Below are 17,766 nucleotides of genomic sequence, written 5' to 3' on the forward strand. Positions count from 1 at the left end.
TTTATATATACATACAGCATCATATCTATTGAGGTAACTGAAGTTATAAGTACCTTGTTCATGGGTACAACACCAGTGCCTTTTCAAGGAATTAAACCTACAAACCTTTTAGCTACAAGGCCATATTTGCTACTAAATGACGTTTGAGGTATTTCTCAAGGTGTACTTCTGTATTTTTAAGATGCATGTCTCAAGATGTGTTTTATTTGAAATTCTCAAAATACAAATTGAAAAAGGTAATGTAAAATATGTACATATATTCATTTTTGTATGGAAGAGAAAGATGAGATCCTCTTTTGTTGATCAATATGAAGAAATAATATATACATTATTAAAAATGTACATTGAAAATCATAAAATTTCTATGGAAAAAGTTTATCTCCTTTTTCTCTAAAAACTGTAACAGTAGGAGTAATCTTAAATGTATGAGAAATCCATCAGTACTTGGTGAAAAGGAAGAAATGATTCCCAGGAAATGCATTTTTTTTGACATTCATCAAGAAAACTGAAGAATACATTTAATAGAAAATGCATCAATGTTATATCTATCTGTTATGTCTATCCTCTGGAAGTAAAGTACGGTGATCATGCTTCAATATGTTATTTCCTACTCAGATGAGGAAATTGTCTAAATTAATACACAACAGATCATATATGTTTGGTCAATACTGGATCTCACCTTTAACATCAGTGAATATAATCTAATACTTTGCAGCTGGAAAAAATTGGGAAAATATAAATATTTTGCAATCAACTGGGGATTGTAAGCAATAGACAGTGGATACAATGCAAAATCCATCCAAACTTTTTCCATTTTATTTACTAACCAATTCTAAATCTCATCTGTGGTCTTTACCGTGTGGTCTCCCCTCTTTTGTTGTGACTCTTAATGAGTGGTCATAACAGAGTGCATACTCCTCTATGCAGTGGTGTCCAAATGGGATTAACCTTCAAATTCCTCATGGTCTTACAGGACATCTGCCAATATTTGTTGGTAGTACGGCAATACACTGTAAAAAAAAAAAGTGAATTGTCAACCTATTGAACAGGCATACAAACAGTCCAACAACAGGAAGAAGTCTGTATATGGCATACTTGCGTTAAACACTCAAACAAACGAGCCCACTTCAATGCGATTCAATAATAAAGAAGTCATAAGAACATTTGTACAGTAAAGGTGCCTTTAATCATTAGAAAATGCAAGATATTTGTGAAATGATGTTTGACCCCAAGTTTGGCACTTAATAAAAATAATATGTACAGAGGCTTGATCATAGATGCAGTTTTTTTTTTTTTGGTTCTGGTTTTTAATCTTTACTTAATTCAATTATGAATCAAAGCACCAATTACAACAGTGAGATTTTATGCAAAACTGATTTGAAATGGTAACAAGTTGTCTGTGCAGTTACGTAGAAATGTACATCTGCCTCTTCTGGAATCTGCATATGTGAAATCCAGCTACAATCCACAAAGAACAGGAGAAAGCATACACTGAGAAGCCAAGTAGGACATTGGTCACCATGACCCAGAAATACAATGGACGCCTATAATCAGTCTTTTGTTTGACCGTGTCGAGGGAACATGGGAGCAGGGTGTAAAGATCGGGCGTTAAAGTGCTTTCGATTAACATCATAAAAACCACTGCTTCCACATAACAGGAGAAATCAGTGTGCACTGGATTTGTGTCATCGTGTCCAGGGGAACGTGGAATGTGGCCCTTTTTAGCCATCACAATGCACAAGGAGGGATGTCCCAGTGTGCACTCCAAAGGGAGATCTATTCAAATATGAGCCCAGATAATGGTAACACCAGAGGTCCAAATGTCCCCTTCCAATGCTGTACAAAAATGAGATGCACGTCTTTTTGGAAATAAAAAAAAAAACAAAACACATGCAACAAAATACTGATCCCTTATTTTGCGAGCACAACCCACAACTAAAGAGCCGTGTTGCTCTGGCATGGCCACAGCCTTTGTGAACGCAGTACAAGTGCATGTGGCAATCATGGTTTGAACATGCTTCCAGGCTTAGGTCTCCTGCTCACTCTCTTGCTGATTCACGCTCAGCGGTTTGGAAACGAGGCTTAAATGAGGTGACCCGGGATCTGATGGAGGCCTCTCCTCAATCACAAACATGCAAACCCCCTCTGATGAAGGGTCCTAGCTTAATCACTGAACTTTGATGGGCTCCGCCCCCTTTGCATCCCATCATCACTAACATGCTTCGGGTCAGAATAGTGACTCATTTGTTGTGATCTGAAGCTCTGGCAGATATGCAAACATGCATCCAGGCAAATTTCCTTCTACCACCACTTCACAGGACCATAAAAAGACATTACATTAATTAAATTTCCGAAATACTGCTAAATCAACCTTGCTGCCTTCTAGCTTAATTGGGTGGAAAACTGGCAACTGAATTCCAGATTCAGTCAAAAGTTGAGATCACCACCTCTCTGCCAGGAAGCCTGGGCTTTTGTGGACTGCGGCATTACTTGCCACGTGCGAGGGCTGGCTGCACACCCAAGGCTAACAAGACACACAGTTCCATTGAAGCCATTGGGAGGCCTTGGGCACATGGGGCATAAACAAGTTTACATAACTTAGCACTGTCCTTGGAATAGATAGCTTTTGCTTTTGCAATGTGTGAGGGACTAATCTCCCACACTGGAGTTAGCCAGGGCCTATGACATCATAATGGCCTATGACATCATAATGACCTGTGACATCAGAGGTGGCAATGTAGTTCCATACTTGTGAAATAAAACTGGGTCAAACAGGATTTTTATCTGTTGGGGCCTGGAGCAGAGAGAGGGGTACACATTTAAGCACTTGTCATGACAATACAGACTGGTTTAAAAGGAGTAAAAAAAAACATTTTTGGAGAAACGCTTAAAATACCTGGTTTCTCGCCATCCTAACATGTAAACATAAAATTACACTGCCAAACACATGAAATGTATCTAGTGACACTGAACACAAGACCAGGTACAAAGCTACTGCTACATTGCTGGTGGAGAGAGCACCATTGTGTTTTAAAAATAAAGACAGGAGTTAAAACAGTTTTGCCGCTCTGTCTGTTCTTGGGAAAACCACAGCATGTTTTAAATCACTCAATGCCAAAAAGGACAAACAGTGTGGCAGTGTGGCTACAGAGCACTCCTTAACTCCAGAGTAGGTTAGAGTCTGTACTTTCCTTTTGCACCTAGTCAATGGTTTGATAGCACAGCTATACAAAAAAAAGAAAATATTCATTTGCATAAGAAAAATACATTTTGGATGTACTGTATATAAACGTTTCAAAGTCCATCAATGCACTTTACAATGCAACAACACACTTAAAGGGAAATGGAAATGCATCATACTTAAATTACGTCATACATTTTTTCGGAAAAATCTGATGAATAATGCTGAAAAAGACGAGAGTTAGAAAAAAGGTTTTTATCTAAGCCCTCTTTTTATCCAGAATCTACCCCCTCTATTTTTCCAGATCTTTCTATGGAAACTGACTGGAATCCCAGTGTCACAGAACTGTCTGGAGGAAAGATCCCTGACAGAATTCAAAAGCAAGAAAAATAAAACAAATTAAAAATCCTATGCTATGGTGAAATTATTCACAAATATACTCATAAACAGAAGAAAAAGCACCTTTAGTGGGAAAGCTTTAAAGTGGGCCTCTCTTTTTTTTGAGCAAGAACAATGGTTAATCAAATTTGGTAAATAACCATTACCCCTTTGGTATTCTGTCAACTAACTGTGGATGTAAACCACAATGTGTTACTTTCAAAGGAAAACGTTTTTTTTTTTAACTTTATAGTCAAACATTCCTTGTCAGATGCACAGAGCTCACTTATCAGTTCATTACCATTACTACTTTGGTATACTGATCACTTGTTTTGGGTGCAACTCAGAACTTATAACTCATTAAATTTCAACATCTGTTTTTTTTGGAAGTATCCCTTGCCATTCCAACAATAAGTACTTTCCATTGGGCCAATAGCCTTCCTCAGGCTGAACAATGCTGACCAATAGGAGAGCCACAGCTTTCTTTTCTAGGATTAAGACTGGAATTAAAAAACAATGTTAAAATAGGGGAAAGGGCAATTGTTAAATGAACTATGTTAACAAATAAAAAAAGGTTGCCTTTTTAAACGATCTCACTCACAAGTGCATGCTTAAGACAAAGCAAAAGGAACAAAAACAAAGAGAATCAGGCTATATACAGAGCATTCACAAAACGAAGGGTTAGCCGTTAGCTGTGTTCCCCGGGTGGACCTGGGAGAAAAACGGCACCATGTCGGACTTTTTCTTTTTGGTCCTGTCCGCCTCCACCAGAGGAGAATTATGGGATGCGCTTCCGCCACTGGGCGGCATAGAGCTCCAGGTCAGCCACGGAGAGGGCAGTCATCCTCCCTCATCCTGGGTGGAGGAGTTAGGAGGAGTCCACGTCGTTTCTTCCGCCTGCGGAAACACGCACGCTTGCGTCAGCTCTCGACACGGGCTTCGGACACGCCATTTACACAAGGTCACGAGTGCAGAGCTTAAAAGCTGCTTTTCATCTGATGAAGGAGTTCTTGTTCGGCCTGGGGTGGCTAAAACTGCACCTCCAGCAAAGGAAATGCAGTGATTCTGAGGACCTCTAAAAGTGAACTCTACTAGAGACAAACTTTAGCCGGGCCGGAGGGGCATTTCACCCAATCCTGCCTGAGGCCGGTCAAGAACTTGGATTAAAATTCACAGCATCGCATGGCCCACAGCGGCATGCTTTCAGATTCTGACAGGAACGCATCTGTCAAACATTATCACCAGCATACAGTGAGAGACAGCGGCCTCAAGCTGTTTGCAGCAGACATGACTCGTCACTCATATAAAGTGGGTATTCTGACAATGATTTATACCATTTGGTTTGAGGTACCATGGAAGCCAAGGAAGGTTTTCTGTAGTTTTTCACAGGGCCACTTGCATGCCAAAGGCCCTGATTCAATATTGCCTCAGTGAGCTCAAGGTTCAGTAGTTAATATTAGGATGTTTTGTGCATTTTGTTATTACGTACAAAACAATTTTTTAAGTAACTTCACTGATGTGAAGGTTCATGTTTAGTATGAAATCTGCCTGCTGAAAACTAAATTTCTGAACAAAGCTCACTGTAGATCATTTTAATCACCTGCCCAAGTTTCCTATCACAAGAGTAAACTTGTAGTGTTAAAGCAAGAAAATCAAAGGCAAAGACACTTTCAAAAAAAATGTAATTTCTGAAAAAAATTTCCTTGGTGGGAAAAGCTTTCAAGACTTTTTTTTTGGGGAGGGGTGGGCTTGTCTTGTGGGCTTTCTTCTTGCACGCACTAGGCAGAAATGGCCTAATCAAACAGCAATCTCAGTTGTCATGAAAATGGCAAAACAACCATTGCTTTCATACGTATATGTGCATAGAGTGAGTGAGCCTTGCCAGGGCCCACTGCAGTACAGTACGGTGCAAGCAGCAGAAGGGCCTTACGTGTCCAGAGGTGTTTCAGGTTCTGGAGACTTCCACCAGAGGAGAAGAAGGCCCAGGCAGCCATCAGAGCTGTGATTATGTAGACGGGCGGCAGGCAGCCCGAGTAGAAGGGGTTCAAGAAGGACTACAGTGAGGAAAGGAGGAGGAAATAAGCGGCTGACCCATAATGAGGAAGACCAAAAGCCTAAAAATAAGTAAATCTTAACAAGTAGTTGGTTTTATTTTCAGACTTAAAATTCAGACTTACCTCTTACTTCTTTGCTAAATAAGACAATAAAATTGCCAATGAGGTGAGACAGTTTTACTCATTTTGTGATTAGGAAATTGGGTAAGACTATTTCATTTGTCAAGCAAAAAGTAGATTAAAACATGTTAATATTTTCTACTTGAAAGGGAAAAAAATAAGATTTTGAGTCAAAATATAAGAATAAAACATTTAAGTTTTTTTTTTTTTGCAGTGCATTTCGTCTTATGAACCAATCAAAATACAGAGAAAAGGATCCAAAATGAGCGTTAAATCAACTATAATGGAGCATTTGAGTGTCCAACAGGAAATAAACATATTGTTAAAGGTACTGATCTAAACATTTTGCCGTGTTTGTAAGATCAATGAGGCCAGATGAATTATATAGTCAATAATTATATAGTCAGTGTTTCTCAACCCTGGTCCTGGACCCACTGTGTACACTACTTTTTGTTACAGCCATAGTAACAGGATCTGTACTGTAATTAGCTGCTCATTGTTTTTAATTAGACACTAATTGTTCTTAATTAGACTTCAGGACAAATTATCCTCCTAAAGCCACATTATGCCAGAATGCCAGAACTAAGTAGGCCCTTAACAAATAAATGTCTCGTATTCACATCCCAGGAATTTCAATTGGTCAGACCAACTTGTGCTTTCATTTACTGTGCTGTATGAACTATATGGAAAATAATAAAATAAGAGGTTCCATTTTCAATGGATTCAATTACAAACTTAACAGGTGAAATCAGTTGGGTACCTTTTGCTTAGAGTACAGAAACCTGAAGCCATCTGTGTAAAATGAATGGAGTTTACTGCCAACACATGGTAGTGGAAGCCAAAGCTCCATAGTGTTAAAGTAAGTTTAACCATGCAGTTATGGCAGACCATTGATCAGGGGATATCAAAAACCAGCATGCACAGCAGGTGCCTAGGTCCAGAGTCCACATACACTGCTCTAGAAGAAAGAGAGCATGACTGTGAGCCTCAGCCTGCCCAGTAAGGGGCGGGGTCTGATGGCAGGGGGCGGGGTCAGGCAGCAGAGGGCAGGCTGACTCACCAGTCCAGACACCAGCAGGTGGAGGCACACCACCACAGCAACCGCCCACCAGCGCTTCCTTTCACAGCCATCGAAGAACACCACGCCCCAGAAGGTGTGGAGGAGGGTCACAGCGAGGGTCATGCAGGCTGGGGGGGGGGGGAGAGACACAGTGGGTCAGAGGTCATTGGTGTAGAATGACAAAAAAATAGACAGGAAGAGACACTTCCTAGTCTCGGCAATACACTAGAGTGGCAGTATAGTATAATGGTTAGGGAACTGAGCTTGTAACTGAAAGGAAGCAAGTTCGATTGCCAGGAGGGCCACTGAGTTTGTACCCTTGAGCAAGGTATACTTAACCATCAATGGACTGGATGAAAACATGTGATCAAAGTTTCTCTGAATAAGAACATCTGCTAAATACCAAAATGTAGGTATGAGATCAACACAGCAATTAACTCAGCGAACAGAACATACAGCTGGGGCGACATAGCTCAGGAGGTAAGACCGATTGTCTGGCAGTCGGAGGGTTGCCGGTTCAAACCCTGCTCTGGGCGTGTCGAAGTGTCCTTGAGCAAGACACTTAACCCCTAACTGCTCTGGCGAATGAGAGGCATCAATTGTAAAGCGCTTTGGATAAAAGTGCTATATAAATGCAGTCCATTTACCATGAAAAAAAGCCTTAAGAAGACAAGAGGACACAGATGTCATTTAAAGCCTGTCCAGCATACATTTTCAAAACACAAATGTAGATACAGAAAATGTTAAACTCTCATGAGCAAAATTCTTTTTCAGTTTCATTAGAGCCACTAGATGGAGCTATTATAGATTTTTAAAAGATTTTTATAAAAGATTTTTCTATGATGTAGAAACTTCTATTTTAAGGAGACCAGACAATTGATACTCCGTCCATATTTTTCCACTGAGACAGGGAAAGCAGTCAGGATTACACACAGAGATGGGCCCACAGAACAGACAGAGGCCTGATGGGGCACTGAACCACCACCCCCCCCCCCCCCCCCCACCCCAGTCTTGCAGGGGTTTATGGGTAGACAGTCGGCCACCATACAGACTAGCTCCCCAACCTCCTGCTTGCTTTCTGCCCATCTCATCTTTGATAAGACACCAGGGTTTATCAGCACCGCATACACAGAGAATGCATCGTGCCTGAGATGACTCCCATTTCCTTAGAAAAAGCACTTTAAAAAGTTCACTGCTGCAGTTGTAACTGCAGTATATCCGAGTTGCCCTCTTGGCCAGGACTCCCTAGTGAAATATATTATATGTCTCACTGGGGTTGCCTGGTTTAATAAAGGGTCAATAAAATAGCATTTGCATTTGGTGATAAAACAAAGAACGGTACTAATAACATGAATCCCATTTGAACAGCAAAACAGCAATAATTAACCAAGACCTGAGTCTACACAAGTAATATTTTCATTACATTACATTACAGGCATTTAGCAGACGCTCTCATCCAGACTGACATACAACAAGTGCATTAGTTCAAGGTGCAGAGGTGCAAAAGAAACGCACTAGAGTGAAGTAAAGATTGTAGTGCCAGAAGTGACCACATAGATCAGGACTCCAACCCTGTAGGGTAACCTGTTCAGCAAACAAACAAACAATCCTGCCAAGTACAAACTAGCACTGAAATTTTCATGTTGCTTTAAAGGTGTAGAAAGAAACAAATATACACAAGTGTGTGTGTATGGCGTGATCTTGTGTGTGTTTATCATTTTCACCTGAGGAGATGAAGTAGTACTGCGAGTCCCCAAAGATGCCGATGGTTCCTGGACCCAGAGTGTCCGACAGGATGTTGATTATGGAGAAGGCTCCGCTCATGATCCCAAACCCGAGTCCAGCCACTGCCAGGGGGGAAAACAACCAATCACAGCCCACCAGAATGATGTGTCATAAACAACCGGACACTATTCTCCAATCAAAACACAGCTAATTCCTTTATTTAAATTCCTGCCATACGCTCCCCTGCAGTTCTAGAGCTCTACACATCTTAAGCATTCATGTGTGGCTGTGATCATTTTCAAATCCAATCCTGCACTTCATTTAAAATATCAGTGTGGTTACTCCATCTCCTTGACAAACTCTGTTTTGGAGAAAGTGACTCTGGCCCAGTTGTGTCGCTCTGAACAGCTGGCCAGCTTTACGGCTCAGCATAACGACTCTTACAACTGATTATGGGATGTCACTTCTGAAGGCTTTAAAAAAAGCTACACAGAACATTTGAGGCAGCTCTCAAATGGCTAGAAGTGAGGATTTGGGCAGTTAAAAAAAGAATCCATATTGCGTAATAACAGCCTACAGTAAAAAAAGAAAAAAATAGAAAAAGGGGGATTTCCAACCGTAAGCCATTTGTTGGACTGAAATGGGAGAGTGGTCATCTTCGCTGATGGAGGCCAGGCCCTCGTTAGCTTTCCTGGAGATGGAGAAGACAGGAAACTGTTAAGAACAGCTCAGCCTGGGCCAGACACAGCAACTTTACAGGTATACAGTATTCCTGAAATGATAAAGTCTCTGACATCAACACGATTTTCAGGAGAGGCACAGCTGAATCTTCCACTATAATAGACTGCACTCAAGACAACATGCAACCACTGTTACAAGTCAGAGAAACATATTTCAGTTTTCTGGGCTATTTTTAGACTGTCATAATTATCTCACAGGTCTTATTTTAATTAAACCCAATTTTGAAACAAAATGTGTCAGCCAAGTATTAGTCACAGAAAAACGCAAGGAAACAGATACTTTCAAATGTCAGTTAGCCGTTGTGTGTGGTGTTTGATTCCGATTTGCAATTCTCGGGTGGGGTCCACAGGCAGGTAAGATTGCTTTGCATTCATGTGCTTTTTTTTCATCATTTTTTTTTCAACATCAGACACCACTCCTGTACGTCTCTTTATTTTGCACATGCAAGGCCTTTCAGAGTGCAGTATGTCTGAACGTGCCAAGCGACGTACAATTCACTTCAGAGCATGTGCGGACCGTCAGACAAAACTGGATCAAAATGTGAATAAATAATCTGAACCGAGCCAGGTATGCGCCGGTCAAACTGCTGCCTTTGAGAATCCAGACAGTCTGATGCCGTGAAGTCCTTTCCCTCCAGCACATCCACACAAACAATGTACGCCAGAAGCGTTTTAAATAAAGCAGTTTAAATGCATTCAGCAAACACATCATCAGAGCAAAGGAATGAGCTGGCCATTCATCTGGGTTTATTTTTCCTACTCTCAAGACTATGTCATAAGACATTATCGATGCCATTTGTGTGCGTGCACGCACACACACACACACACACACACACAAACTGTCAAAGGCCCACAGAACTGAGTCTAAATGTAAGACTGACGTACGCTGCTAGATTTATTACCCTCACACTCAATGCAAACATTCAGGAACAAAACTCACATTTATATTTCTCTGCTTTGACAAGTCACTCATTAACCACCAGGACCCACGTTTAGCCTCAGTCACTGCCATCAGCACCTGTCTTTGACGACTACATTAACAGCTTGTTACACTCAAGTCTAAAACACACTTAAGCCCTAAACATAAGGTCTGATTTTTAAGTGAGGGAACTCTGAATGTGACAGCATCACAACCCACAATCTGGATTCTGGATACTTTTCTTGCGAGTTGAGACAATAAGTTTGAAAATCTGACCAGCTTCTAGCCAGCTATGATTGTCAGTATGAGAATAGCCAAGTTTCCCACTTTATATCTTGCTTGCTTACGGGTCTTAAAATTACAGCCGTGGGACACAGATGATTCTACAACCGTTTCTAATCTCAAAAGCCACAGTGAATTTCTTTCCACTTCCTGAGTAAAACTCTCTCTCTATGGATGGATCAAAAAGATGCGTGCACCTGTGAGTAGAGCCTAATAAACCCCTTCCTGTTGCCCACTTGTTTTTTATCATCCATTGTTTTGTTGCCAGGTGAATTTAGCATTTAGAACACTCAGTAATTATTTAGGGGAAAATCCTGTGAAGAATTATACTGTTTTTTATTATTATTAAGTGTTAATCAGATTTTAAAATTCTCTCAATTTTGGAATCCCCAATTGAAAGGAAATTCCAATTATATGAAAGCATCCTCTGTGAATCCTGGAGGGTGCAGGCAAGCACGTGCACTCATTTGAAGCGTATCCCGCACCACTGTTTTTTTCCCTGCAGATCCACGTAGCCATAGTAGTCTGCACGTACCCAACTGGCCAAAGGTGAAAAGGGCCAAAGACGACCCTGCAAACCCAAACTCGCACCTGGGTGACACTACAGTGGAACCTGCATCACCCTGCAGGACTGACCGCCGCTGTCCACATGAGCAGGGGTCAAGTGTCAAGGTTCCATACCAGACCACAGGGTCTGTTGCCACCCAGAGACCCAGTGCTTTTGAAGGGTTCGCTGTGCAGTAGGTCCTCTAACATCTGCAAACTTTTTTCAGCTCAACCAAAAAAGGGCAGATAACAATCTCTCCCCAACATAATTTCGACCTGCCAAATCTGACTCAGCTTGCGGGGAATGCCAAATCTGACTCAGCTTGTAGGAACTTGTGAGAATAATCATCACAAACATATCTGCATGTGATAAGCCAATGTTTAATTTCACCATGCACACATCAAATCACACAAACGCATTGGTCCTGATGGCTGTAATCAGTATTGCATGTACTTCACTGTGATAAAGTTTGATTCCTGCATGTGTTACTCACATGTTATTACTAATAACACACACACACACAGTATATTTGCAAGGAAAACATAACCTTTCTGGAGAGCAAGGTGCGAGTATACAATTGACTGAGCGTCTTATAATCTCTCATCATTACAGGAAAACTGAGCATTTTATCAAAACATACTGACGTTCTGAAGTGCCATTTTAACAGGGCAAACAAATTATCACAAGCTCACAAAACAACGCACTGCACTGAATATAATGGAGGATGCTAGGTGAGCAGAGGCAGATGCTTTATATTCACATCACGGATGTGTCACTTCTGCTTAATTTCCATAAAACACAGCACCCCTCATTTTGGTACACTATTCTGGGGCAGCCTCAACCCACGATGCTCTCTCTCCGGGTCGAGAGCAGGGGCCTCAACCTCCAGTTCTGAAAGGCAGCCGTCTCTGTTGCTTTCTGAGATTTCCTTTCAGTCAGAAGCCATTTTAGGTCTTGGAAACAAGGTGTATAGACTACTTAGCCCCGGGGTGCACAACTCTGGTCCTGCAGTGCTGGTTTTTGTTCCAACCAATTAGCTTTAGTGTTCTGACAGCTCGATACACTACGCTGGTTCACTCCTGCACTTGAGCACAGTAAACACTTTAGGATACTCTTGCAGTCTGCTGCTGCAGCTGGTGCTTATACAAATTCAAAACATTGGTCCTAGCATACCAGGCAGTCAAGGGATCAGCCCCAGCATACCTTAACAAGATATTCAAACCCTACATGCCAGCCAGATCCCTCCGTTCTGCTACCTCAGGACGCCTAGCACCTCCCCCTCTTCGCACCTGCACTTCCAGAACACGTCTCCTGTCTGTTCTGGCCCCACGATGGTGGAATGACCTCCCTGTGGAGGTCAGAACAGCTGAGACTGTGACCCATTTCAAACGACGACTGAAGACCCACCTCTTCAGGCTGCACCTCTCCCCATCCCTCCCTTCCCCCCTGTAAATGACTAAACTTAGGGTTGTAACTAGGCAGCTGTTTCATAGGTGACTTAGTTGATGTGTCTGTCTTAACAACTAATTGTATTTTTATTTATTTTTATTTTTCCATAGATTGCGTTGTTGCCGTTCTCGTTGTTAGTGTTAATCAGTTTAACCATCAGGGTCCAAGTTGAACTATGCGGTTGTTCCCTGTACTTGGACCGGTACTTCTCTCTAGGGTTTTCGTCATACTTGTTCCTGGTTATGGTTATACACTTTGTTGTACGTCGCTCTGGATAAGAGCGTCTGCCAAATGCCTGTAATGTAATGTAATGTAATACAAATGTCAGATTAAGATATGATTGAGCTAATAAAATTATTCAAAGCAGAAGTTGGCACAAAATCCTGTAACAGACTGGCTCTTGTTGTGATGACTTAATCACTTAAGCACAGGAACAACACAATAAAGAACCAGCAGACACAGTGGCCCTCCAGGATTTGAGTTTGTGATCCTTGGCCTAAAACATCTGAAACAGGAAGTTACTGCTTGTGAAATTGCTTTCCTGCAGACCTGATTGGTTCAACAAAGCCTTGCTAGCTTTACATTATAGGTCTGTGGCTGGACTGGCTTGAATCACTACATCCAACCTGACCCACCTAAACATGATAATGACTTCTCAGAAAAAGTACTTGACCTTTGATTTATGATAAAAGCACATGGCCGGAAGTTGTACATCAGCTTGTCGACCTGGTCAGGCTTCCCTTACTCTAAGGACTTCGGCCTGTAATGTGTGGCAACTGCAATGGGTGGTATACAGAACGCGAGCCAGTTTTGAGCCAACATGCCCACCAATGGCATTCAGAACGTGAGCCAGTTTTGAGCCAACATGTCCGGCAATCCAAAAAGAAAGCCCAGGGACGTCGGCGTTGAGAGGAACTGACCTCAGGAGTCTGTAGTAGGCGAAGCGGAAGACCTCCTGCAGCACCACAGAGAAGGTGACCCCAAATATGAGCAGGTCCCTCTGCAGCCGCAGGTCCTCGCTGTTGCTGGCCTTCACGGCAATGAACCACACCAGCGACGAGAGCAGCAACGACAGCAGCCAGAAAAAGGCTCTGAGGTTGGGGAGGGGGAGAAAGAGGATTTTAAGCCTCGGTTAAATTTTTTCTTTTTTCTTTTACTAAATTCAAATATGAAATGAATTAACTATTTCCGCCCTTCTTTAGCAATTACAAATCTCAATTTTGTGTTGAGTCAAAAAAAGAAAAGGAAAAAAGGAACATGTAATTTACTAAATTATATTGGCAATAAATCAAATTACTTTTTTTTTAACTGCACCACAAACAAAATGTGTCCAAAAAGGTTATGGGATAAAAAACAATTGTATTGTTCCTAATGTCAACAGGATTTTACTAGTTTTTTCAATGTCTTGAAGAGACTTGCTTTAATCACATACGTTTTTAATGGGATGTAAACACGTCCCCAGTACTATAGGCGTGGTCACATCGTCATCATATCAGTAACAGGCAAAATACACAAATGAACGTGGAATATATTCAGTCAATCAACTGAGCAAAAATTATATCACATTCGATTTTTCGCTTAGCCGCATATTTTGGCAACGAAACTGTCGTGTTATCTAGACATTGAGTAAACTCAATTCGACTCATATCCCAATCTCAAATCAAATGACGCCCTATTTTGGTCTTTAAAATCAAACATCTTTTTTAAGCAGGGAATATAAAAGTGAAAACGTGAAATCGAAACATGTAAAGCTTGCACCTGTTGATTTAAAAGAAAGGCAGGATGAAACTTACCCAGCAATTAGGATGATAACTCGCAGGGGGTCTCTGGCGATTGTGAAAATAAAAAGGGCAAACGCTGGCCCAAAAGCAATAAATGCACACCCGAAAAACACGGCAAGAGTCATTGCTATCTTTCTATCATTTACACATTGATTAAAATATACTAACGTACTGATTTATTTATTTTTTAAATAATTGTATGACTGAACCTGTCCCAAAATCTCGACGATCATAACAGAACCCTTCTGCAGGAATGATTCTTCTTTTTTGAAATGGTAATTTTTAAAAATCAAGCGAGTTGCTTACGTTTACAGAAATGTTGAGCAAGGCTATATCATTCCGTCTATTGTCCACTGTAACTTGATAGGTTAATATTTGCACTGCCAACAAACACGAGACCTTCAACAGGCACGGCTGCCAACAGTGTTTTTAGCTATTGTCTATTTAAGAAGACCTCAGCTTAGATTCTGTTGCTTTTTTCCATCGATCCTTTTTTGATCCGCTTGGTATCTAAAAACTTAAGTTTGAGTTCCCCTTTTTGATAACGTTGCTCGCCATTTTCACTGGTTTTTGTTTGTTACAAGTTATTTCCTTGTCCTTCCGGGTTTGCTTCTCCGTTACCTCACATCCAGGCCCTCCGTAACCTCTTAAAGTGACAGCGGTGCTCACGAAGGGGGCCAGCCATTTTATAAAAAGTAACGAGTGGGTTTGATAAATTTCAGCAGCATTCTACTTTACCTCCAACACCTGTTACTTTCGGTGGCCACAGTGACTCTTTTGTTTTTCCACGTAAATACCCACGCACCGGCGGTGTTTTCGTTAATGCAACGTATAATACAATCTTACAAAAAACACACACACACACATAATTCTGTTACCTGAAATTGTACAGAGTAACCAAGACGGGCTCCTCGCAAAAGTCTATGCATGGCAAAATAAATGTTTGAGTGCCACATAGCTAGACTAATCTGCTTTAAAATCCCAATAAATATTATATATTATGCCACATGAAGGTGTTAGACATGTCTACTAGATGGGATCTAGAACAGGGATCTCGAACTATAGTACTGGAGGGTAGTGTAGTCTGCTGAGTTTCGGTGCATTTTAGAACTTAGGTGGATATTTAAAGTAATTAACAGGCTAAATGTTCCACACGCATCGTCTGCTCTGGATGCTTACGTGGTATAGGCATTTGAAATATTGATTTAGCAGCTCATCTGGTCGACAGCCAGAGCGTAAAGATGTGATAGCACTAATTTGTCATGAGTCATCCTGATAGTAGATCTGGCACTCAGTGAATTCCCAGAATGCCTTATTTTTCAGTGGCTTTTTGATTTGATTTGATTTTTTTTTTTTTTTTTTTTTTGCTGCCTGTACACTGTAACGTTGTGGGTGTCTGTCACATTTTAATATATCACACATTTTCGCAAACCATGTGTTTTGTTTTAACAGATACACAGCGGAGGACCGCATAGTCGAGAAAAAATGACTGACAGAAAAAAGAAGGATGTGCATTCACACGTACACCAATTTAATGCACGTCTGTTGAGTGTAGCATCAAGGAAGAAATTCTATCAGTGGTTATTTCACGTAAACACTGGGACATGGGAGGTGTGTTGTCTTGGGGCCTGGGTGATTAAAACAAATAAAACATAAAACATTAAAACATAAAACATTTATTTTATTTTTCACCAAAGGACAGTACAGTATTTAAAATTAGAATTTTTTGTTGTTGTAGTTGTTAAGCCTGATCGTCACCAGGAGGTGCTAAATATCTTTTTTAAATATGAGACTGACAAAAGATTCTATTTAAAAAATCTAACATAAGTAATTTATATCATTATTGAACTTTATCTGAAGTTCTTTTTTTGGATTAGACATACATTAATGCTGTATTAACTTACAAGTGAATACCTTAGATGCATAGAGAAACACACCTTTGTAGTGATTGTAGCTAAATCTAGAATGTTGGAAAATTTTACCAAATCAATTCCTTTCTATGGAAACATGAAAATGTTTATAAAGCCAGTAGGTTGTCCATAACAATGCACAATAATTTCTTAAATAAATTTTAGGAATTTATTTTGCATAGAGAAATGAATATCGGAGGATATCATGTGGCAGATGTCTACATTGTCTGAAATGTAATTAACTTATGTGCAAACCAAATCTCAATGAGGAAAAAATTCATATTGTAAATCTGTCAACCTGCCTCGCAGAACCCTGGTAGTGGAGCAAGGCAAGACAGGAAACCTCCAGCTTCCACAACAGTTTGCATTCCAGTCGACCATTGGGATGTCAGATTTCAGTTATTTTTCAGGTGTGCAGGGGTATTAACAGTAAAAAGTCATTTCAAAGGTGCCACGGTGTTACAGCATCAGAGATTAACAAAAGAAGTGTGCTTTATAGCCTATACAAGAATGCATTGGGTGAGAGGCAGGAATACACCCCGGATGGGTAACCAGATCACTGTAGGACACACATAGCATTCACACGCACACTCATACCTATGGGCAATTTAGAGTCTCCAGCTAGCCCACCTGCATGTCTTTGGACGGTCGGAGGAAACCAGAGTACCCGGTGGAAACCCACACAAACATGGGGAGACAATGCAAACTCCATCTAAATATTACCAAAAGCAATAATTCCCATGCCCATTAACCGGCAACCCTCTTCCTTCAGCACCAAAGTGCTGCTAAAGTGTGCCCCGAGACGCAGAGCCTATGCTCCGGGCGTTACCACCCTGCGCGATTTTACACAAATATTTCCAACTGTACCTTTAAGCCGCCATTCGGTTAAAAATGCAGACGGCAAACGCTTTCAAAGTTCAATAGCTCCCAGACAATAGGGCCTAGGACCATCAAACCACTGCTAAAGTGTTCACAGACGGCGGCCCCGAGATGCAAAGCCTATGCTTCGGGCGCTACCACCCCGCGCGATTTTACACGAATATTTCCAACTGAGACTTTAAGCCGCCATTCTGAAAAAAATTCAGCCGGCAAATGCTTTCAAAGTTCAATAGGTCCCAGACAATAGGGCCTAGGACCATCAATCCACTGCTAGAGTGTTCACAGACAGCGGCCCCGAGAAGCAGAGCCAATGCTTCGGGCGCAACCACCCCGCGCGATTTAACACAAATATTTCCAACCGTAACTTTAAGCCGCCTATCGGAAGAAAATGCAGCCGGCTAATGCTTTCAAGGTTCAATAGCTCCCAGACAATAGGGCCTAGGACCATCAAACCACTGCCAGAGTGTTCACAGACAGCGGCCCCGAGAAGCAGAGCCTATGCTTCGGGTGCTACCACCCCGCGTGATTTTACACGAATATTTCCAACCGTGACTTTAAGCCGCCGATCAGAAAAAAATGCAGCCGGCTAATGCTTTCAAGGTTCAATAGCTCCCAGACAATAGGGCCTAGGACCATCAAACCACTGCCAGAGTGTTCACAGACAGCGGCCCCGAGAAGCAGAGCCTATGCTTCGGGTGCTACCACCCCGCGTGATTTTACACGAATATTTCCAACCGTGAC

General features: G+C 41.4%; 1 protein-coding gene across 1 annotated transcript; it reads right to left on the bottom strand.

Annotated features, from left to right (window-relative positions):
- Positions 1-794: 794 nt before the first annotated feature.
- zgc:114200 (uncharacterized protein LOC559336 homolog) lies at positions 795-14,867 on the bottom strand. The gene is made up of 7 exons (XM_035391407.1): positions 14,249-14,867; positions 13,376-13,546; positions 9,136-9,209; positions 8,518-8,640; positions 6,794-6,921; positions 5,490-5,613; positions 795-4,456 (listed from the first exon to the last, which is right to left on the bottom strand). Exons 1-7 carry the CDS (start codon positions 14,359-14,361, stop codon positions 4,428-4,430), a joined length of 762 nt encoding a protein of 253 aa, XP_035247298.1. The 5' UTR covers positions 14,362-14,867; the 3' UTR covers positions 795-4,427.
- Between the last annotated feature and the right edge of the window lie 2,899 nt (positions 14,868-17,766).

This window comes from Anguilla anguilla, chromosome 14, assembly GCF_013347855.1.
Source record: "Anguilla anguilla isolate fAngAng1 chromosome 14, fAngAng1.pri, whole genome shotgun sequence".
NCBI lineage: Eukaryota > Metazoa > Chordata > Actinopteri > Anguilliformes > Anguillidae > Anguilla > Anguilla anguilla.

What these genes read in the sequence shown, in the direction of transcription:
- zgc:114200 (XM_035391407.1), bottom strand. Translation starts at nt 14,361, where the DNA reads ATGACTCTTGCCGTGTTTTTCGGGTGTGCATTTATTGCTTTTGGGCCA. An exon ending in GTACTACTTCATCTCCTCAG is followed by an intron (nt 6,922 to 8,517) that starts GTGAAAATGATA and finishes CCCCCCCCCCAG; the next exon opens with CCTGCATGACCCTCGCTGTG. An exon ending in CCTGAAACACCTCTGGACAC is followed by an intron (nt 4,457 to 5,489) that starts GTAAGGCCCTTC and finishes GTGTTTCCGCAG; the next exon opens with GCGGAAGAAACGACGTGGAC.